Raw genomic sequence first — 19,110 nt, 5'->3', positions numbered from 1 at the left:
GTTCTGCAAGTGGAACTTGCCTGACTTTTATGCCACAATTACCTGTTTTTTGTTTTTCAGATCTTCTTGGTGAAAACATTTATCTGGTCTTGTTTACTATAGCATTACGAATATGTAACTGTTTTTTAGTCCAGACAAGTTTTGTTCCAGATGAATATTGGCAGTCTCTTGAAGTTGCACATCACATGGTTTTCAAATATCCTTTGTAGTTTCTTTCCTATATTACGAATGTATATTCATCTTCGAAATTGTGTTAGCTTCTATTATGTATTTTTAGTCGATTTTCCATATATTCTCTAAGTAATTTTAACTTATCGAAGTATACCATTATTTTACACTAATATTTCTTCTATATCTTTCTTTGATGTTAATATACTTGACTCAGCCTTTAACTAGCATGTATTCCCATAGTGCTCAGTACTGTGGAGGATGTAGATGAAGTAAAAAAGCACATTCCCATCTTGAAGAAGTTATGAGTTTAATTGGTCGATTCTATTTTTAGTTTGAAAAACCAGTATAAAATGCTGTGTTTTTAAGCTTCTTTGTCAAAAAAAGAGCTTTATGCATAGAAATGAAAATAGGTTTTGTTTCAGTGCTATTTAACATTAGTCCTTAATATTACTAATTATGGTTATTTGACCTGGGAATGGACAGAACGATTGAGGGGTTACACTTATCCCTTAATCTTTGCAAGCATTTACAAGATTCTACATCTTTTGGGGAAAGATAGTGTTCAGCTGCTGGTAAGTTTAAATAAAAGTAATCAAAACAGTTATTAAATGTAGACTTACTCCATCCTTTTAAAAAGGCTAACAATCTATATTAACTAACTGATAGTAATTAAAAGTAGATTTATTCTACCCTTTTTAAAAGGCTAATGTATTTTAACCAAATGATAGTGGTATCAGAATATTTGTTTTTAGAAAGATACTGCTAAACTCTGACCATATCTAGGAAGCCCACAGTTCCAAAGACGTACTGTGATGTGTAACTCTTCATTACATGCTAAAACACAAAACCGAGCATGGAAGTGTCCTCCTTCAAGGAATCCTGTTAAGATATGCAGACTTTGAGGATGACTACATTGTATATTCATTATTTGGACTTTAGAAGTATTCTTCCTTCATGAAAGAATCACATGACAGCCGTGTTGTAGCTAGTTTTTTTTTTTTTTTTTAATTTGCCATCAGAAGACCATGTTATAGGAGCTTATGAAGACTAAATACATATAAACCTACTCAGGATTTAGTGTTGAAATTAAAACCTAGGGAAAATTAATTTCACAAGAATTTAATGATATACACAATCATTGTGCTATGTATGTAGTAATTAGGCAGCAGTAGTAAGTTAGATTGTAATTACCAAATCATAAATTTCTGGGGTCATTTGCCAAGAGAGGGTACAAAAGAAGAACTAATGGTGCCAAAGATTCTCTAAACTAATTTTCCTTTAAGCTGTCATCAGGTTAGACTCAGAAGTTTGGGACTTCCCCATTTTCTGTAAGGGAAGTGGCCCAGAATTCCAAAGGTAATCCAAATCCTGAGGGGTTTTTGGAGCCTGGAAAGAAAGACACATGGAAGGATCATGGCGAAGGAGAATTTACAGCAGTTGCAGAGTTTCTCCCATTGATACATGCAGAAGTTAGGAGCTGTGAATTCTCTTCTCCTGTCAGGGCTTCTAGATTGTGTAGGATAACTATAAACTCTGGAAACACAGGCATATACATATTAAGGATATCTTATATGCCAAGAAGTAGGTTATATTATGAATAAAGGAGTCTTCAAGATAGAAAACTTCCTATTCCTTCAGAACCAATCCACTTTCCTCAACATGTAGCTGACCCACCTGGCCATTTTGTGATTTAAAGTAAGCCTCCTATAGTCCCCATCCCCACCCTGCTGTGTTCCCCAAAACCTCTGTCCTATCTGGAACTTGACCAGGTGGAGAAACATTAAGATGCTATCACTTGGTCACTCATACTGTCATAATTGATTATTTTAAACATAGATTACATAATTTTGAAACTAGAAGTGGTCAGAGAAGTAAGGTAAATAGACCAAGGTCACAGCATGTCAAAAGCAGAGCTAGGAGAGTCAGGTTGCTCAGTTGAGCGTCCAACTTTGGCACAAGTCACGATCTTGTGGTTTGTGGGTTCGAGCCCCGTGTCAGGCTCTGTGCTGACAGATCAGAGCCTGGAACCTGCTTCAGATTCTGTATCTTGCTCTCTCTGCCCCTCTCCTGCTCGTGCTCTTTCTCTCTCTCTCTCAAAAATAAACATTAAAAAAAATTTTTTTTAAAGCAGAGCTAAAACTAAATCCTAGGTCTACTTATTCACAGCCTAATGCTCTTACCAGATAGCTTCTCTCCAAACTGCATAAAGTGTGTATACAGAATTAGGAATGGCTTAGAATTGCACTAATATGGTAGCCACTAGCCACATGTGTCTATTAAACACTTGAAATGTGGCTAATCCAAATTGAGAAGTGCTGTTAGTGTAAAATACATACTGGATATCAAAAAATAAGTATAAAATAAAAATGTAAAATATTTCTGCAATTTTTTATTTTGACGAAATGATAATATTTTAGATATATTGGGTTAAAATAACTAAAATTAATTTTACCTGTTTGGGATTTTTTTTTTTTTTTTACTTTTTAATTTGGCAACTATACACTTTTAAATTATGTGGCTCATGTTATATATAGTTCTGCTGGACAGCACTGGCTTAGCACATGTGAGAGGAAAGGGATATAGAAGGGAGACCTGAACAGGTTACCACACTGGGGGCTTTCAATAGTCAGAAGATGCACAAGGGCATTCGGCCTCTGGAGTTTAATGGAGGAATCAGGAATTTCAAGAACAGGAGAATGGTAAGCTGCTAACACAGCATCATACTCAAGGTTTACCCCTTGCATGTTCCTTCATACGCCCCATCCCACTACTTTTTATTTTCAAGGGCCATATGTAACTATTATTTAATTCTTCTCAGGTCCTTACTATAACCTAGAAAATTATGGTATCTTAAAAGTCTGGAGAGGGGGTTCTCTGTGCTGACAGCGTAGAGTCTGCCTGGGATCCTCTCTCTTCCTCTCTCTCTCTGCCCCTCCTCTGCTCTGTCTCTCAAAATAAGTAAACTTAAAAAAAGAAGAAAAATAAAATGTCTAAAAAAAAAAGTCTGGAGAGACTTCTAATAACTGAGAGTTTACATCTCCATTTGTGTTGTACTAAAAATCAACCTTCTTTTAAATTCAAGATTCCTACATGACAGCCATTCAAAAAGTTTTATTTATCCAGGATAAACGTCTCCAGTTTTAAGTATCATAATCAGATAATGTGCTTTAGACATCCTGTAATTTGTTAATATCTGTCTTAAAATGTAGGTCTCCAAACTGAATACATTATTAAAAGCTAGAGTAGGAGCACCTGGATGGCTCAGTCAGTTGAGCATCTGACTTCGACTCAGGTCATGATCTCACAGTTCGTGAGTTTGAGCCCTGCGTCAGGCTCTGTGCCGACAGCTCAGAGCCTGGAGCCTGCTTCAGATTCTGTGTCTCCCTCTTTCTCTGCCCCTCCCCCACTCACTCTGTGTCTCTTTCTCTCTCTCTCTCTCTCAAAAATAAACATTAAAAATTTTTTTGAAAAAAAATAGAAAGAAAGCTAGTGTAACTACTTCAGAATACAGTGTAACCATTAACTCCATAAATACTATACTTCTGTCAATGCACAAGGATTCTTTTAGTTTTAGTGACTTCCTCATATTGTTGGCTTATATTATTTGTAGCCAAATTGGCTTTTCACATGAACTACTTTCAGGCCTGAAAGATAAGACATAAACATATAGATCTTTATGCAGAGTAAACAAGGTATGTACATAGATGTCTTTTGCTGTATTTTACAGGACACAGTTTAAGTGAAATTATGAAGTACAGCATACCTTTAAGACTTAAACATTAATTTACAGATTTTTTAATTTACAGATTATTGACAAAGAAAAGGAACATAAAGTATTAGAAGCCACTGATACCTGATAGTAAAGCCACTCTAACTATAAAGTTAATAAAGACTGATCTAACAGAAATACAAATTTACATATATTTTTAGAAACACATCTTTTGAACAAACTAAGTTTAAAAAACCTGTTTTTAGGGGCACCTGGGTGGCTCAGTCAGTTGAGTGTCCGACTTCGGCTCAGGTCATGATCTCGTGGTCTGTGAGTTCAAGCCCCGTATCAGGTTCTGTGCTGACAGCTCAGAGCCTGGAGCCTGTTTCGGATTCTGTGTCTCCCTCTCTCTCTCTGCCCCTCCCCTGTTCATGCTCTGTCTCTCTGTCTCAAAAATAAATAAAACATTAAATTTTTTTTTAAAAACCTGTTTTTACATTTATTTATTTTTCAGAGGCAGAGCACGAGTTGGGGAGGGGCAGAGAGAGAAGGAGACACGGAATCTGAGGCAGGTTCCAGGCTCTGAGCAAGAGTTCAGCACAGAGCCTGACACAGGGCTTGAACCCATGAACCGTGAGATCATGACCTAAGCTGAAGTTGGACACTTAACCGACTGAGCCACCCAGGCACCCTTGAACAAACTAAGTTTAAATTGTGTTCTATCATTGTGTTATTTTGTTAATAATAACTGACATTGTTTTAAAACTCTCAAAGATGTCAATGTGTAGCATTAGAATTACTAACTGTAATTAAGTTATAGTACATTTATTCTTTAGTTTTACTCTTAAATTTACTTTTTTTTTAAAGTGTTCATTTATTATGAGAGAGAGAGAGTGTGAGCAATGGAGGGCCAGAGAGAGAATCCCAAGCAGCCTCTGGCTGTCAGCACGGAGCCTGATCCAGGGCTCAATCTCACGAACAGGGAGATCATAACCTGATCTGAAATCAAGAGTTGGATGCTTAACCCACTGAGCCACCCAGGCTCCCCTTAAATTACTTTTTAATGTCATCTGATTACTATGTTTCTATAACTGTGGAATACTTGTCCTTTTATGAAAAAAAAAAAAAGTAATTTTATCATCTTTATTGCAGGATGGGGAAGTAATGTAACTTAGTAGTTAAAAGCACAGGCTTTACTGTTTCTGATTCTGTGTCTCCCTCTCTCTCTGCCCCTCCCCCGTTCATGCTCTGTCTCTCTCTGTCCCAAAAATAAATAAAAAACGTTGAAAAAAAAAAAATTTAAAAAAAAAAAAAAAAAAAAAAAGCACAGGCTTTAGAAGTAGGCAGACTTGGGTTTGAATTCTGGTTTCCACACTAACTAGCTGTGCAGCCTTGGGAAAATTATTTAACCTCTCTGTACCTCAGTTTCCTCACTTATAAAGTAGTACCTATCTCACAGGGATTGTTAGCAGGACTGAATGAGCTGATACATATAAAGTACTTAGTATGATACCTAGTACACATTACTGTATATAGTTCATAAAAATTTAACAAAAACCACTAAATGTCCTTGTAAAATAGAATCTTAACACAATGAAATGTTTTGCTGGCTATCTAAATTAAAAGTAGTAGTGTTGTAATATATAAATTACAGAGCAAGAATGAGAATGATAAAACTACCTTGGGCATTTCCCTGAAAAATTAATATAATTTTTGTAAAAAAAAACAAAACTATTTTTGCAGAAGAATACTATATTGTCTATTTTTGTACTAAGAATGGCCTTTAATTGATAGTTGGATCAGTTTGTTGATTTCTTATGATAATTCAACATGAACCATTAAGATGTTTTTAATATCTTTTTTTTTTTTTTTTTAACTGTTGAAGATTTGGATTCCTAGACTTGCCCAAGCACTTCTGTCTGCTGTAGCAGACATCAGGCTTTATTCATTAATGAAGCAACTAGAAAATCAGCAAATGGCAAAATGGGTGGTAAGTCCTAAACACTTTAGAAACTATGTCACTTACTTCATTCCTACAGGCGTGAAACACATGGAAAAATATCAATTCTCAAAACAGCTTCAAAAGATAATTTATACAACTTTTTCGAGGTACTTCCATAATGAAGAATAACAAAATGCAAGTGGTGCATGCCATATATTTCCTTCTGATTGCACCTTGGGTGACAGAAGCCACTGATGCCCTCAAAATCTGTGAGAGGCTGAACCCTAGGAACAGCCTGTTTAAGGACCTTCACTCATCAAACCTGTCAGAGTCCTTGCCTCACCTTCCATAAAATTCAGTAGGAATTGCTAGAGGCACCTGGGTGGCTTGGTTGGTTGAACGTCAAACTTCAGCTCAGGTCATGATCTCGCAGTTTGTGGGTTCGAGCCCAGTCTTGGGCTCTGTGCTGACAGCTCAGAGCCTGGAGCCTGTTTCAGATTCTGTGTCTCCCTCTCTCTCTCCCCCTCCCCTGCATGCTCTCTCTCTCTCTGTCTCTCTCTCTCAAAAATAAATAAACATTAAAAAAAAAAAAAAACTCTTAAAAAAAGAAAACTCAGTAGGAATTGCCTACCTCACAGATCACATCCACTGTTTACAGGCTTTGTTCACTACCTCTAGCTACCTGAGACTGAGCCTAAGAAGTACGTTTTCACTGAAGCATTCCTTCACCTCTAGCTAGAATGTTTGAAATAGACTCTGTAAGGGAGAGAATGTAGTGTAGAAAACTGTCTTTTGTCAGACTTTTTATTTCACAGTAGGGAGATTCCTGATCTCACACTCAGTCTTGGATTCAGCCATTCAGTGGTTCCCATTGAAACCATATTCTGAAGAGTGATTGGATTCTTTAATATTGTGGTTAACCTCACTTGGCTCTTTCCTAAATTAAATAAACTTATATGAGCCAGCTTAGAAATCTTACTGCCTTTTTAATCCTGTCTACTGGAAAATGTGTTCCAAGTTCCAAGTGACCAATCAATCAACACATTTCTGGAATATAATTTATTAAATATTTATTAATAAATATCAATAATTTAGTAATCATTAATAAGACATCTGCTGGTAGGGTGTTTGTTTGCCTTAAAAAGACAGATTGGAGTAGTGATTGACTCCTTCCTAATTTGATTCAAGGATAAAATCAGTCTCTATATACTGTACATTGCTGAAGGCTCAACCTAAAATGGCAAAAGCATAATGCCTTTGAAATCCTTACTCCAGAGTAGCAGTACTAGATTCTTCTGGTTTAAGAAAAGTCTTTAAATCCACAAACAATTGGAACATTTTTTAAAGGCTACATTTCAAGAGACAGGAAGCTAGTTTAACATCCTTGCACCAGCTAACAAGCTTTTTGGAAGACATTTGCTTTGTAGACTTGACGGTTCTGTTTGCATGTTCTCCCAAAAACTGGTTTATTATTTTAGTCAATTTCCAAATTAAAATTTAACGATACATCCTGATAGTCATGTTTTTATTCTCTCCTGTGCTGTCTTAATTTTTCATCAAAATATAAGGCAACATTCCCAACCAAAGTCAATAAAAAACCGTCAAAAGACTTGTCAGTAATAAAAGGCAATTTTCAGGAATACTGACTGGAAGAATCTACTTATAAACTTCAGTCTTCTCTAAGCTCTATCATCAACCTGTTTTATGCCTTCTCTTAGTGGGAAGTGAGACTTCAATCAAATGCAATGCCATAAGAATTTACCTGAAAATATAAACTTAACTTTAACATATATATATGTGGAATCGTCACAGACCTGTGTGTAATATAACTTCTTGGAAACAATGTTTGGGCATGTCTGTTTTCAATATCATTTACCTTTTGATGTGATTTTTGCAGTATGTTGACTTGCTGTTTTCCATAGAAGAAGGTAATACCGAGCTTTTCCACTTCCCATTCAATATATGTTTGCTTATAATTGTTCTTAGTTTTTTTGCCAGTTATGCTCTTGGTTCACGTGGTATTGCTGTACCAGAACTCTTACAAACACCATGGAAACTGTTCTCACTATAATTGCTCTTTTCTACTATCCTTTGGAAGGTTCAAAGTCTATGAACAGGTGAGATATATTACTGTTAATAATCATGTACGAAACTTGAAAAATCTTAAATATCAACATATGTAATGTCTGGTGGACTCCCTAATGTTCAAGTTTATTAAAACCACACATTTTCAGTTGATATATTTATTATAGTAGGAAACAGATATATGCAAACTAGGCAATGAAGGGCAGTTTAATAAAAGGACTATGTACAAATGTTTAGTCAGTGTTTAGAAAAGTCAATAAGGAGATAATCAGAGTACCCCCGGGCTAGTCACAGGAGGAGATTTCTGTTACTCCTTCGTCCCCAAGGAGAGGAAATTGTTACAGGAATCCATATAGAACTGTAACTTTCAGAGAGGACCCCAATAGGAGACAGGCACAGCCAGCCTTTAGCCATAGCAAGGAGAAAGCGGGGGGTGGTGGTTAAAATACTCTGACTCAACTCTTCTGCCCTCCAGTTAACCAAAGCCAACCAGAAGCCAGAAAGCAAGTGGGCTCATTGATGTAGTCCAGACAGGTCAGCATCCCTCCACACAGAACAAGTTTAGAGTAAAGGAAAAGAGATATGGAAGGGCAGACAAAAAAATTTATGGATCCAGGAGATTAGGTCCAATATGGCAGCATAAGAAGATCCTGAACTCACCTCCTCCCTCAAACATACCAACTCTACAGGAACATATGGATTATTGCCTCCCAAAAAAGATCTAAAAATGAGATGAACTGCTGTCCACAACAAAGGGTAAAGATAGGTAAAAAAGGCAGAGACACAGTCTCACGACCCCCCCCCCCCCAACAGAATGGCAGCACCCAATAGGGAGGGTTCTCACCAGCTAGGCATTTATTACAGAAGAGCAAGGGATTGGTGCTCCACATCAGGCACTCCAGGTCCTGGGATCTGTACCAGAGAAACAAGCGCCCAGTACATCTGGCTTGGAAAATCGACAAGGTTGATGTCCGGGGTCCCCAAGTGCTATCGGAAACTGAGATTCCCCACTTGGAAGGCTCACATGTAGGCTTGCTTACCATTTAGACCCAGTGGAAAAACAGTAGTTTGAGAAGTATCCAATAGTGACCCACAGCAGGAGGGATATCACAGGTGTAGAGGTCTTCTCTGTGGAGAAAGGGGATCAACTCCACATCAGGAACACCCCCTTCTTGGGGATCTGCATCAGGAATATGGGTCCCTATGATGTCTGCTTTTGAAATCAGTAGGGTTTAACTCCAGAAGACCCGAGGCCCATAGGAAATCTAGACTCTGCTGTTTAAGGACCTCAGACAGTATCACTTGATCCAAGAACCAGCAAAGAGGCAGCAGTTTGAAAATCACCTGAGCCAGACATAAGATTTAATGACAAATTTTAGGGTACTGGAGAGGCTGGGCACTTTCTTCAGGAACAGAAGTGCCAGTAGACACCATTTTTCTTGTCCACCTTCAGCCTAGCTAGCCCAACACTGGCAAGCAATAATTTAGTACTTTCCATTTACCTCACTAGCATAGCTCATCATTCTCCTGCAGACCTGCCCCACCCAACCCACCCACCCTGGCAGGTGCCCCTCCAAAGCAGCTCCCACCCAGGGGGCAGCCTCTGTTGGGACTGGTACCCCTTCACAGTGACTCCAGCCCTGGGATGGGGGTAGATAGCCCTGCCCACCAGCATACCACACTAGTTGTGGCTGGGTTTCGGAGCCAGCCACACTGAGGCCTAATGCCATCCATCAGCATGTCCACAGCAGCCACAGCCAGGCCTCTCAGCCAGCTGTGCCAGGGGCTAGCCTGCCCACCAGCACGCCCACAGCATTTGTGGCCTAATCACAAGAGGTCACACAGCCCATACAGAGGATACCCCTAGAATGCCTGGTTCTGGTGACCAGGGAGAATTGTACTTCTAGGCCCACGGGACACTACCTTTAACACAGGACACATAGCTAATCTACCTAAAACCAAGAAACAAACACGGAGAGATAAAACAAGATAGAGGAATATATTGTAAATGAGAATAAGACAAAACCTCAGTTGAAAAAAAAAAACAAAACCTAAACTAAATGGAGATAAGCAATCTACCTGATAAAGAATTCAAAGTAATAGTCATAAAGATGCTTACTGAACGTAGAAGAGTGGATGAACTCAGTGAAAACTTAAGGAGATAGAAGAAAAAAAAAAAATATATATATACCAATCAGTTCTTTACAATACAATAACTGAAATGAAATATATACTAGAGGGAATCAACAGCAAATTAGAGGATGCAGAAGAGCAATCTAGAAGACAGGGTAGTGGAAATCATCCAAACAGAAGAACTAAAGGAAAAGGAATTTTTTTAAATGAGGAAAGGTTAAGGGACACTAGGACAACATCAAGCAGACAAACATTTGCATTATATGGGTCCCAAAAGAAGAGAGAGAAAGGGGTAGAAAACTTATTTGAAGAGAAAATAGCTGAAAACTTCCCTAACCTGGGGAAGGAAACTGATATCCAGGTCCAGGAAGCACAGGGAGCCACAAAGAAGATGAACCTAAAGAGGTCCAAAACAAGACACATAATAAGGAAGATGCCAAAAAGTAAAGTTAGAGAATATTAAAAAACAGCAAGAGAAGAGCAACTACTTACATACAACAAAACACCCATACAACTACTAGCTGATTTTTTACCAAAACTTTGCAAGCCAGGGAGACTGGCATGATATATTCAAAGAGCTGAAATGAAAAAACCTATAATCAAGAATGTGCTACCCACTAAGAATTAAAGAGAGATTAAAAGTTTTCCAGACAGAAGGTTAAAGTTCATTACCACTATACCAGTGTTACAAGAAATGTGGAAGGAAATCCTTTAAGCAGAAAAGTCCATAACTAGCAGTAAGAAAATTATGAAAGAAAATTTTCACTACAAAAGCAAAATACAGTAAAAGTAGTAGATCAATCACTTAAAGCTAGTATAAAAATTCAAAGACAATAATTATTTTTTATTGTCTTTTTACTTGTAAAAGTAAAAAGACGAAATTAGTAAAATCAACCACATCTATAATAATTAGTTAAGGGCTACAAAAATAAAAATATGTAAAATATGATCTCAAATACATAATCATGCAGAGAATAATGTACTGTGCTTTTAGAATGTGTTCAAATATAAGCAACTGTCAATTTAAACTGTTGTATACATAGTGTTATACATGAACCTCATGGCACTAAAAATCAATAACAGATACACAAAAAAATAGGAATCCAAGCAAAGCACTATGAAAGTCATCAAATCACAAGAGTAAAGAAACAGAGAGCTACAAAAACAAACAATAAACAGCTAACAAAATGACAATAAGTACATATCTATCAATAATTATATTAAATGTAAAGGAACTAAATGCTCTAACCAAAAGATATAAAGTGACTGGATGGATTAAAAAAAAAAAAAAAAAAAAAAAAAAGACCAGTCTATGTGCTGCATAGAAGAGACTCAATTCAGACCAAAAAATATGTACTGAAAGTGATGAATGCAGATATTCCATGCAAATGAAAGTGAAGAAAAAAGTGGTGGTAATACTTAGACAAAAATAGACTTTAACACGAAGACTATAATAGGAGACAAAGAAGCACATTACATAAGGATAAAGGGATCACTCCAACAAGAGGATATAACAATTGTAAATATGAATCCAACATAGCAGGACCTAAATATATAAAGCAAATATTAACAGACCTAAAAGGAGAAATACAGTAGTAGGAGGACATTTTAATGCCCCACTTACAACAATGAATAGATCGTCCAGACAGAAAACAGTAGCTCTACTGACACATTAAATCAGATGGGCTTAACAGACATAGAATAGTTCATCGTCAAACAGCAGAATATGTTTTTTTCTTTTTTAAGTGCACATGGAATATCCTCCACAATAGATCACATATTAGGCTAAAAATTAGTCTCAATAAAGTTAGGAAGACTGAAATCTTACCAAGCATCTTTCCTGATCACAACAGTATAACACTAGAAATCAATTACAGTTTTTTAAAAAATGGGGGAAAAAAAACGTGAAGGTCAAAAACATGCTACTAAACAAGCAATAGGTCAACAAAGAAATCAAAGAGGGAATCAAAAAATACTGAGACAAATAAAAATGGAAACAACATTGCAAAATCCTTAGGATGCAACAGAAGCAATTCTAGGAAGGAAGTTTATAGCAAAACAGGCCTACTTCAAGAAATAAGAAAAATCTCAAACAATCTAACCTTGTACCTAAATGAAGTAGAAAAAACAAAGAAAACCCAAGGTTAGTAGAAGAAAACAATAAAAAATCACAATGGAAATAAATTTAAAAAAAGAAAATATCTGTGAAACTAACAACTGATTCTTTAAAAGGGGGTGCCTGGGTGGCTCAGTTGGTTAAGCATCTGACTCTTTTTTTTTTTTTTAATTTTTTTTTAACGTTTATTTATTTTTGAGACAGAGAGAGACAGAGCATGAACGGGGGAGGGGCAGAGAGAAAGGGAGACACAGAATCGGAAGCATGCTCCAGGCTCTGAGCCATCAGCCCAGAGCCCGACGCAGGGCTCGAACTCACGGACTGTGAGATCGTGACCTGAGCTGAAGTCGGACGCTTAACCGACTGAGCCACCCAGGCACCCCATGCATCTGACTCTTGATTTCAGCTCAGGTCATATCTCATAGTTCGTGAGTTCGAGCCCCACATCAGACTCCACGCTGACAGTGTGGAACCTGCTTGGAATTCTGTCTCTCCTTTCTCTCTGCCCCTGCCATGTGTGCATGCTCCCCCTCTCTTTCTAAAACAAATAAACTTAAAACAATTATAAAAAAATAAATAAAAAATAAAAAGATAAGATAAATAATGTTGATAAACCTTTAGCCAGACTCATCAAGAAAAAAAAGGACTTAAATCAGAAATGAAACAGAAGTTACAGTCAACACCATAGAAATATAAAGGATTATAAAAGTACTACAAAAAATTATATGCCAACAAATTTGACAACCTAGAAGAAATGGATAAATTTGGAAACATGTATTCTTTCAAGACTGAATTAGAAAGAAATAGAAAATCTGAACAGACTGATTTCTATTAATGAAATTGAATCAGCAATCAAAAAACTCCTAACCACTAAAAGTCCAGGATCAGATGGCTTTACAAACAAATTCTATAAAACTTTTACAGAAAAGTTAGTACTTATCCTCAAACTGTTCCCAAAAATTGAAGACAAAAGAACACTTCTAAGTTCATTCATTGTGAGGCCAGCATTACCCTGATAACAAAATTAGACAAAGACACTAAAAAAAGAGAAGGAGAAGAAGAATATATGAGCCAATATTCCTAATGAATATAGATGCAAAAATCCTCAACAAAATATTAGCAAAATGAATTCAACAATACATTAAAAGTTATCATTTACCACAGTCAAGTGGAATTTATACCAGAGTTGCAAGGATCAATATAAGCAAATCAACATGATATATATACCACATTAACAAAATGAAGGTTAAAAAGCATTTGACAAGGGGCATCTAGTGGCTTAGTCAGTTAAGCATCTGTCTCTTAGTTTCAGCTCAGGTAATGATCCCACGGTTTCATGGGTTTGAGCCCTGCATCAGACTCTATGCTGGCAGCACAGAGCCTGCTTGGGACTCCCTCTCTCTACCCCCCCCCCCCCTGCCTCTCCTCCATTCACACTGTCTCTCTCTCAAGATAAATAAACTTTAAAAAAAATTTAAGAAAAGCATTTGACAAAATTCAACATCCATTTAGGATAAAAGCTCACAACAAAGTGGATACAGAGGGAACATACCTTAACCTAATAAAAGCCTTATATGACAAACCCACAGCTAAAAGCTTTCAGCTTTTCATCTAAGATCAGGAACAAGACAAGGCTGTCCACTCTCACCACTGTTATTCCACATAGTACTGGAGGTCCTAGCCACAGCAATCAGACAAGAAAAAGAAATTGGTATGGAAGAGGTAAAACTCACTACTGCAGTTAATATACTACATATCAAAAACCATAAAGTCTCCACACACACACACACACACACACACACACACACACACACACACAAACTATTAGGACTAATAAATGAATTCAGTAAAGTTATAGGATACAGAATTAATATATAGAAATCTGTTGTGTTTCTATACAAACTAGCAGAAAGAGAAATTAAGAAAACCATTCCATTTATAAATGCATTTTAAAAATACCTAGGAATAAATTTAACCAAGGAAGTGAAAGACCTGTACTCTTTTTTTTTTTTAATTTTTTTTTTAATGTTTATTTTTGACAGAGAGAGAGAGACAGAGCATGAGCAGGGGAGGGGCAGAGAGAGAGGGAGACACAGAATCTAAAGCAGGCTCCAGGCTCTGAGCTGCCAGCACAGAGCCCCATGCGGGGCTCGAACTCACGGACCGCGAGATCATGACCTGAGCCGAAGTCGGACGCTCAACCGACTGAGCCACCCAGGTGCCCCAGACCTGTACTCTTAAAACTATAAGACATTCATGAAAGAAACTGAAGATGACACAAGTAAATGGAAAGATATACCTTGTTCATGAATTGGAAAATTAATATTGTTAAAATGTCCATATTACCCAAAGCTATCTCATCAATGTGCCAATAGCATTTTTCTCAGAAATTAACCCTAAAATTTGTATGGAACCACCAAAAAGCCCTGAGTAGCCAAAGCAATCTTGAGAAAGAACAAAGCAGTAAGTATCACACTCCCAGATTTCAAACTATACTACAAAGTTACGGGAATCAAAAAAGTATGGTACTGGCACCAAAATAAAAACATAGATCAATGGATCAGAACAGAGAGCCCAGTGCCTAGGTGGCTCACTAGATTAAGCATATGACTTGATTTCATCTCAGGTCATGATCTCACTGTCATGAAATTGAGCCCTGCATCAGGCTCTGCACTGGGCATGGAGCCTGCTTGAGATTCGCTCTCTCCCTCTCCCTTTGCCCCTCCCCCATTTTGTGTGCTCATGCTCTGTCTGAAAGAAAGAAAGAAAGAAAGAAAGAAAGAAAGAAAGAAAGAAAAAAAAAGAAAGAAAAGAGAGCCCAGAAATAAACCCTCACTTCTGTGGTCAATTAGTCTATGACAAAGCTAGGCAGGAATATACAATGGGTAAAAGACAGTCTCTTCAAAAAGTAGTGTTGGGAAAACTGGATGGTTACATGGAAAAGACTGAAACTCAACCACTTTTTTCAAACCATATACAAAAAAAAATAAAACAGATTAAAGACCTAAATGTAAGACTTTTAACCATAAAACTCCTAAAAGAAAACAGGTCGTAAACTCTTGGATGTCAGTTTTAGCAATATATTTTTAGATCTGTCTCCCCAGGCAAGAGCAACAAAATTAAAAATAAGCTATTGGGACTACCTGGAAATAAAAAGCTTTTTTGCACATTAAAGGGAACCAACAAAATTTAGAGGCAACCTACTGTATGGGAGAAGATATTTTCAAATGATATATCTGGTAAGGGGTTAATATCCAAAATACATAAAGAATACTACAATTAAAAATCACATGAAAAAAATGGGCAGAAGACCTAAATAGACACTTTTCCAAAGAAGACCTATAGATGGCCAACAAACATGAAAATATGCTAAACATAACTAACCATTAGAGAAATGCAAATCAAAACTACAATGAGATATCACCTCACACCTCTCAGAATGGCTATATCAAATAGACAAAAAAATAAGTGCTGGCTTGGATTGGAGAAAAGGGATCCCTCATGCACTGTTGGCAGGAATGTAAATTGTTGCAGCCACTATGGAAAACAGTATGGAAGTTCCTCCAAAAATTAAAAATAGAAATACCATACATATAGTCCAGCAATTCCACATCTGGGTATTTATCCAAAGAAAATGAAAACATTAATACACACTTCTGTTTACTACAGCATTATTTACAATAGGCAGCATACAGAGGTGACCTAAGTATCCATCGATAGATTAATGGATAGAGAAGGTTTGGCATGTGTGTGTGTGCACACACATGCGTGTACACACACACACACACACACACACACACACACACACACAGTGGAATATTACTTGGCCATAAAAAATGAAATCTTGCCATTTACAACAACATGGATGGATCTAGAGGATATTAGTGAGGTAAGTCAGACAGACAAAGATAATTACCATATTATTTCACTTAAAAGTGGAATCTAAAAAACAAAACAAATGAACAAACTTAACAAACAGACTCACAAATACAGGGAACAAACTGGTGGTTGCCAGATGGGAGGAGGGGTGATTGGATGGGAAAAACATGTGAACGGGATTATGAGGTACAAAGTTCCATTTATAAAGTAAATAAGTCATGAAGATATAAAGTATAGCATTGGGAATATAGTCAGTAATGTTGTAATAACTTTGTATAGTAACAGATGATAACTATATTTATTGTGGTAAGCATTTTATAATGTACATGTCAGATCACTATATTGTACACTTGAAACTAATAATACTGTGTATCAACTATACTTCAATTTTAAAAAGTAAATTAAAAAATATATATGGGCCTGATTTGGGCTTGTATAACAGGGGAAGCAAATGCCAAGCAAAAGGAACAACATGAGCAAAAACACAGGCTGTAAAAGGGTTTTATCTTATTGTGGGCAGGTTGTCCATTCTGCCACACACTCTAGTATTCTCACTTCTGTAGTGAGAAGAGAAGAATAAGGGATGAGTCAGAAATGGGACTCTGCCCTTCTGCAGAATTTAGACTTTATTCTGTAGGTTGTAAGAAACTATCGAATATTGAAGACTTTTGAAAAGCATGACATAACCAAATATGATTTAGAAAGAATTCTCTTGCAGTACCAGTATTTAGGATATAGTGAAAGGGGGAAAGCCAGAATTTGATCTAATTAAAAAACTAGTATCCATTCTTCCTATATAAAAAGGTTGTTGGGAGAATCAAATCAAATAAAATCGTTTCTGCATTAGACTCCTGATTGCAAGAATAGGCATTCAGTTAAGCATACCTATATGATGAGAGCGTTACTGTAAGGTTAAAAATAAAAATAAGGAAAAGAGGCACCTTGTAGCCAGGCGCAGAAGAAAATTATAGAATATCTCAGCCACATAAATGAAATGAATGAATTTTATAGAATCCAAGGCAGTTTTGAGGAAAAGTCTGTTCTGTTGTATCTTTATAGCCTCGTCTGTGAATCTGTTTTGGTTGTCTAATTTTAAGCTTATAGCTAGTCTCCCTTTCTGTCCTCACTACCAACTGTCCAACATTCTCTATACATTCAGTTTGAGAAAATCTGATTAGGTCTGTTAAATGCATTATCCCTATTTGGACATAGTTTCACACTAGCCTGTCTTAGATTGCCTGGGTTCAGATGCCCTCCCCTGATTCAGTCAAGCAGGGAAGGTCATGTAGCACAGACGACTACTGCATAAGCATTCTTCCCTGGATAAGCATGACAGGTACTATTCCTGGCCTTAGAATATATGACATTTTGCAAACTTCTTTAAAAATGCAGTTATTACAGGGGGGCCTGGGTGGCTCAGTCGGTTAATTGTCCGACTTCGGCTCAGGTCATGATCTCACAGTTGGGGAGTTCGAGCCCCGCATCAGGCTCCTCATTGACAGTGCGGAGCCTGCTTGGGATTCTCTCTCTCTCTCCCTCTCAAAATAAATTAACTTAAAAAATTTTTTTAATAAAATAAAATGCAGTTATTATAAATGAAAGATTTAATGATGGTGTGAGAATACCTAAGCATTGATTTCGGTAAAATGATAATAAAACGTCTCTCATTAGAATTCAGTGAGAATCTATATAAAACATATAGCACAGGGTCTCTTACAAAGTAAGTGCTCAGTAAGTGTTGCTGATGACAATGATGTTAATTAAGTAAAGGAATATTTGAGGGCAATACAAAGGAAGGAAGGAAGGCAAGGAAGGAAAGCTTGACGAAGGGGAGGAGGGGGGAGGAGAGGAGGAAAGGAAGGAGGGAGGGAGAGGGACGAAGGAAGGAAGGAAGGAAAGAAAGAAAACAAGAACTATGAAAATATTCCTGACAAGTGACAGAACTTGATGTAAAATGATGGGAATGGGAAGGAAACAAAGTGGATGTGTGGGATGAGATACTGCTATTTAAGGGACTCTAAAATTTTAAGACTGAGAAACTGAGTGATACTATTAAATATTAGACACTGAACAGTTTTCAGAGAAGGTTTGGAGCTTATTTCAGACACTTTGATTTTGAATGCCAGTAGAGATCTGTGTAGAAATACTCAGAAAAAAAGTAAGAAATACAAGTGTGAAAGTTTGGAGTGAGGTTAGGACTACAAGTGTACATCCATCCGGGGATGCTGTTAGTAGTTTCACTACAGCAGAGGTTGCATTAGGATGTATGCAAAACAAACCAACCTATGAATATATTTTATTTCACCTGCACAGTGGCTTTTGTTTTGTTTTTTGAAGAAACTACTTGGAAACATTTTAAAATTGGGAGATCTTACATAAAATCTGGATTTCTGGTTTCTTTTGAAAAAATGAGAGGCCCAGCAACATTTTGGGCAAGGATTCCTTCGTGTATCAGAGCCTCCCCATGGTCTGCATCACTCATTTTTATTATTTATGTGGTCTCTGTAGGCACTTGAATTTGAAATCCCTGCTCTTATATCCTCACCAACATCAGAAATTTCTCTATAGCTACTTATTAGTTAATAGATATATAATGGTACCATAAAGTTGTTTTGTTTTCCCTGCTTTAAATTTTAAGCAGGGCTAAGTCTATTTCCATGTAATAATCTACTGTCTGTAGTCCTCATGATTAAATTATTAGTCTCCTTTAGCCAGTTATTGAGAGAAGTCCTAATAATAAAAATCCACATTTCTATCCATGCTCTTAGAGTTTGTATAGTAGGGTTTGTTTTTTTTTTTAATCAATTATACATACATATTTTTCATTTGGATAAAATAAGCAGCTTACTTTCAAAAGAAGATCATAGGTACTCAGAAGCTCATCATTGCCTAAATAATCCTAATGTTTCCTTAAATGCATTTATTTTCTTTTTCTTAGAGAATGGTTTTGTGTGACTTTCTTTTATCTCCTTAAGAGAGACTTGATCATTTTTCCATTGGGAAAGCAATTGGCAGAGTTGTATAGCTAAAAATTATTATACCTTTCAGCAAACAAGACCAACATTAAGACAATGA

General features: G+C 36.8%; 1 protein-coding gene across 2 annotated transcripts in view; it reads left to right on the top strand.

Annotated features, from left to right (window-relative positions):
* Positions 1–19,110, top strand: part of PIGB (phosphatidylinositol glycan anchor biosynthesis class B) — a 39,954-nt gene that overhangs the window by 2,257 nt on the left and 18,587 nt on the right. For both annotated transcript variants that reach the window (XM_042941960.1, XM_042941958.1), the window contains exons 2-5: positions 61–196; positions 626–743; positions 5,766–5,870; positions 7,809–7,939. In XM_042941960.1, coding sequence (XP_042797894.1) covers positions 61–196; positions 626–743; positions 5,766–5,870; positions 7,809–7,939 — 490 coding nt within the window. The remainder of the gene's footprint in view (positions 1–60; positions 197–625; positions 744–5,765; positions 5,871–7,808; positions 7,940–19,110) is intronic.

The sequence above is a fragment of the Panthera leo genome, chromosome B3 (genome assembly GCF_018350215.1).
Source record: "Panthera leo isolate Ple1 chromosome B3, P.leo_Ple1_pat1.1, whole genome shotgun sequence".
In the NCBI taxonomy this organism is placed as follows: domain Eukaryota; kingdom Metazoa; phylum Chordata; class Mammalia; order Carnivora; family Felidae; genus Panthera; species Panthera leo.
Note: the sequence above shows the minus strand (reverse complement) of the source record. Positions and strands in the feature narration are given on the sequence as shown.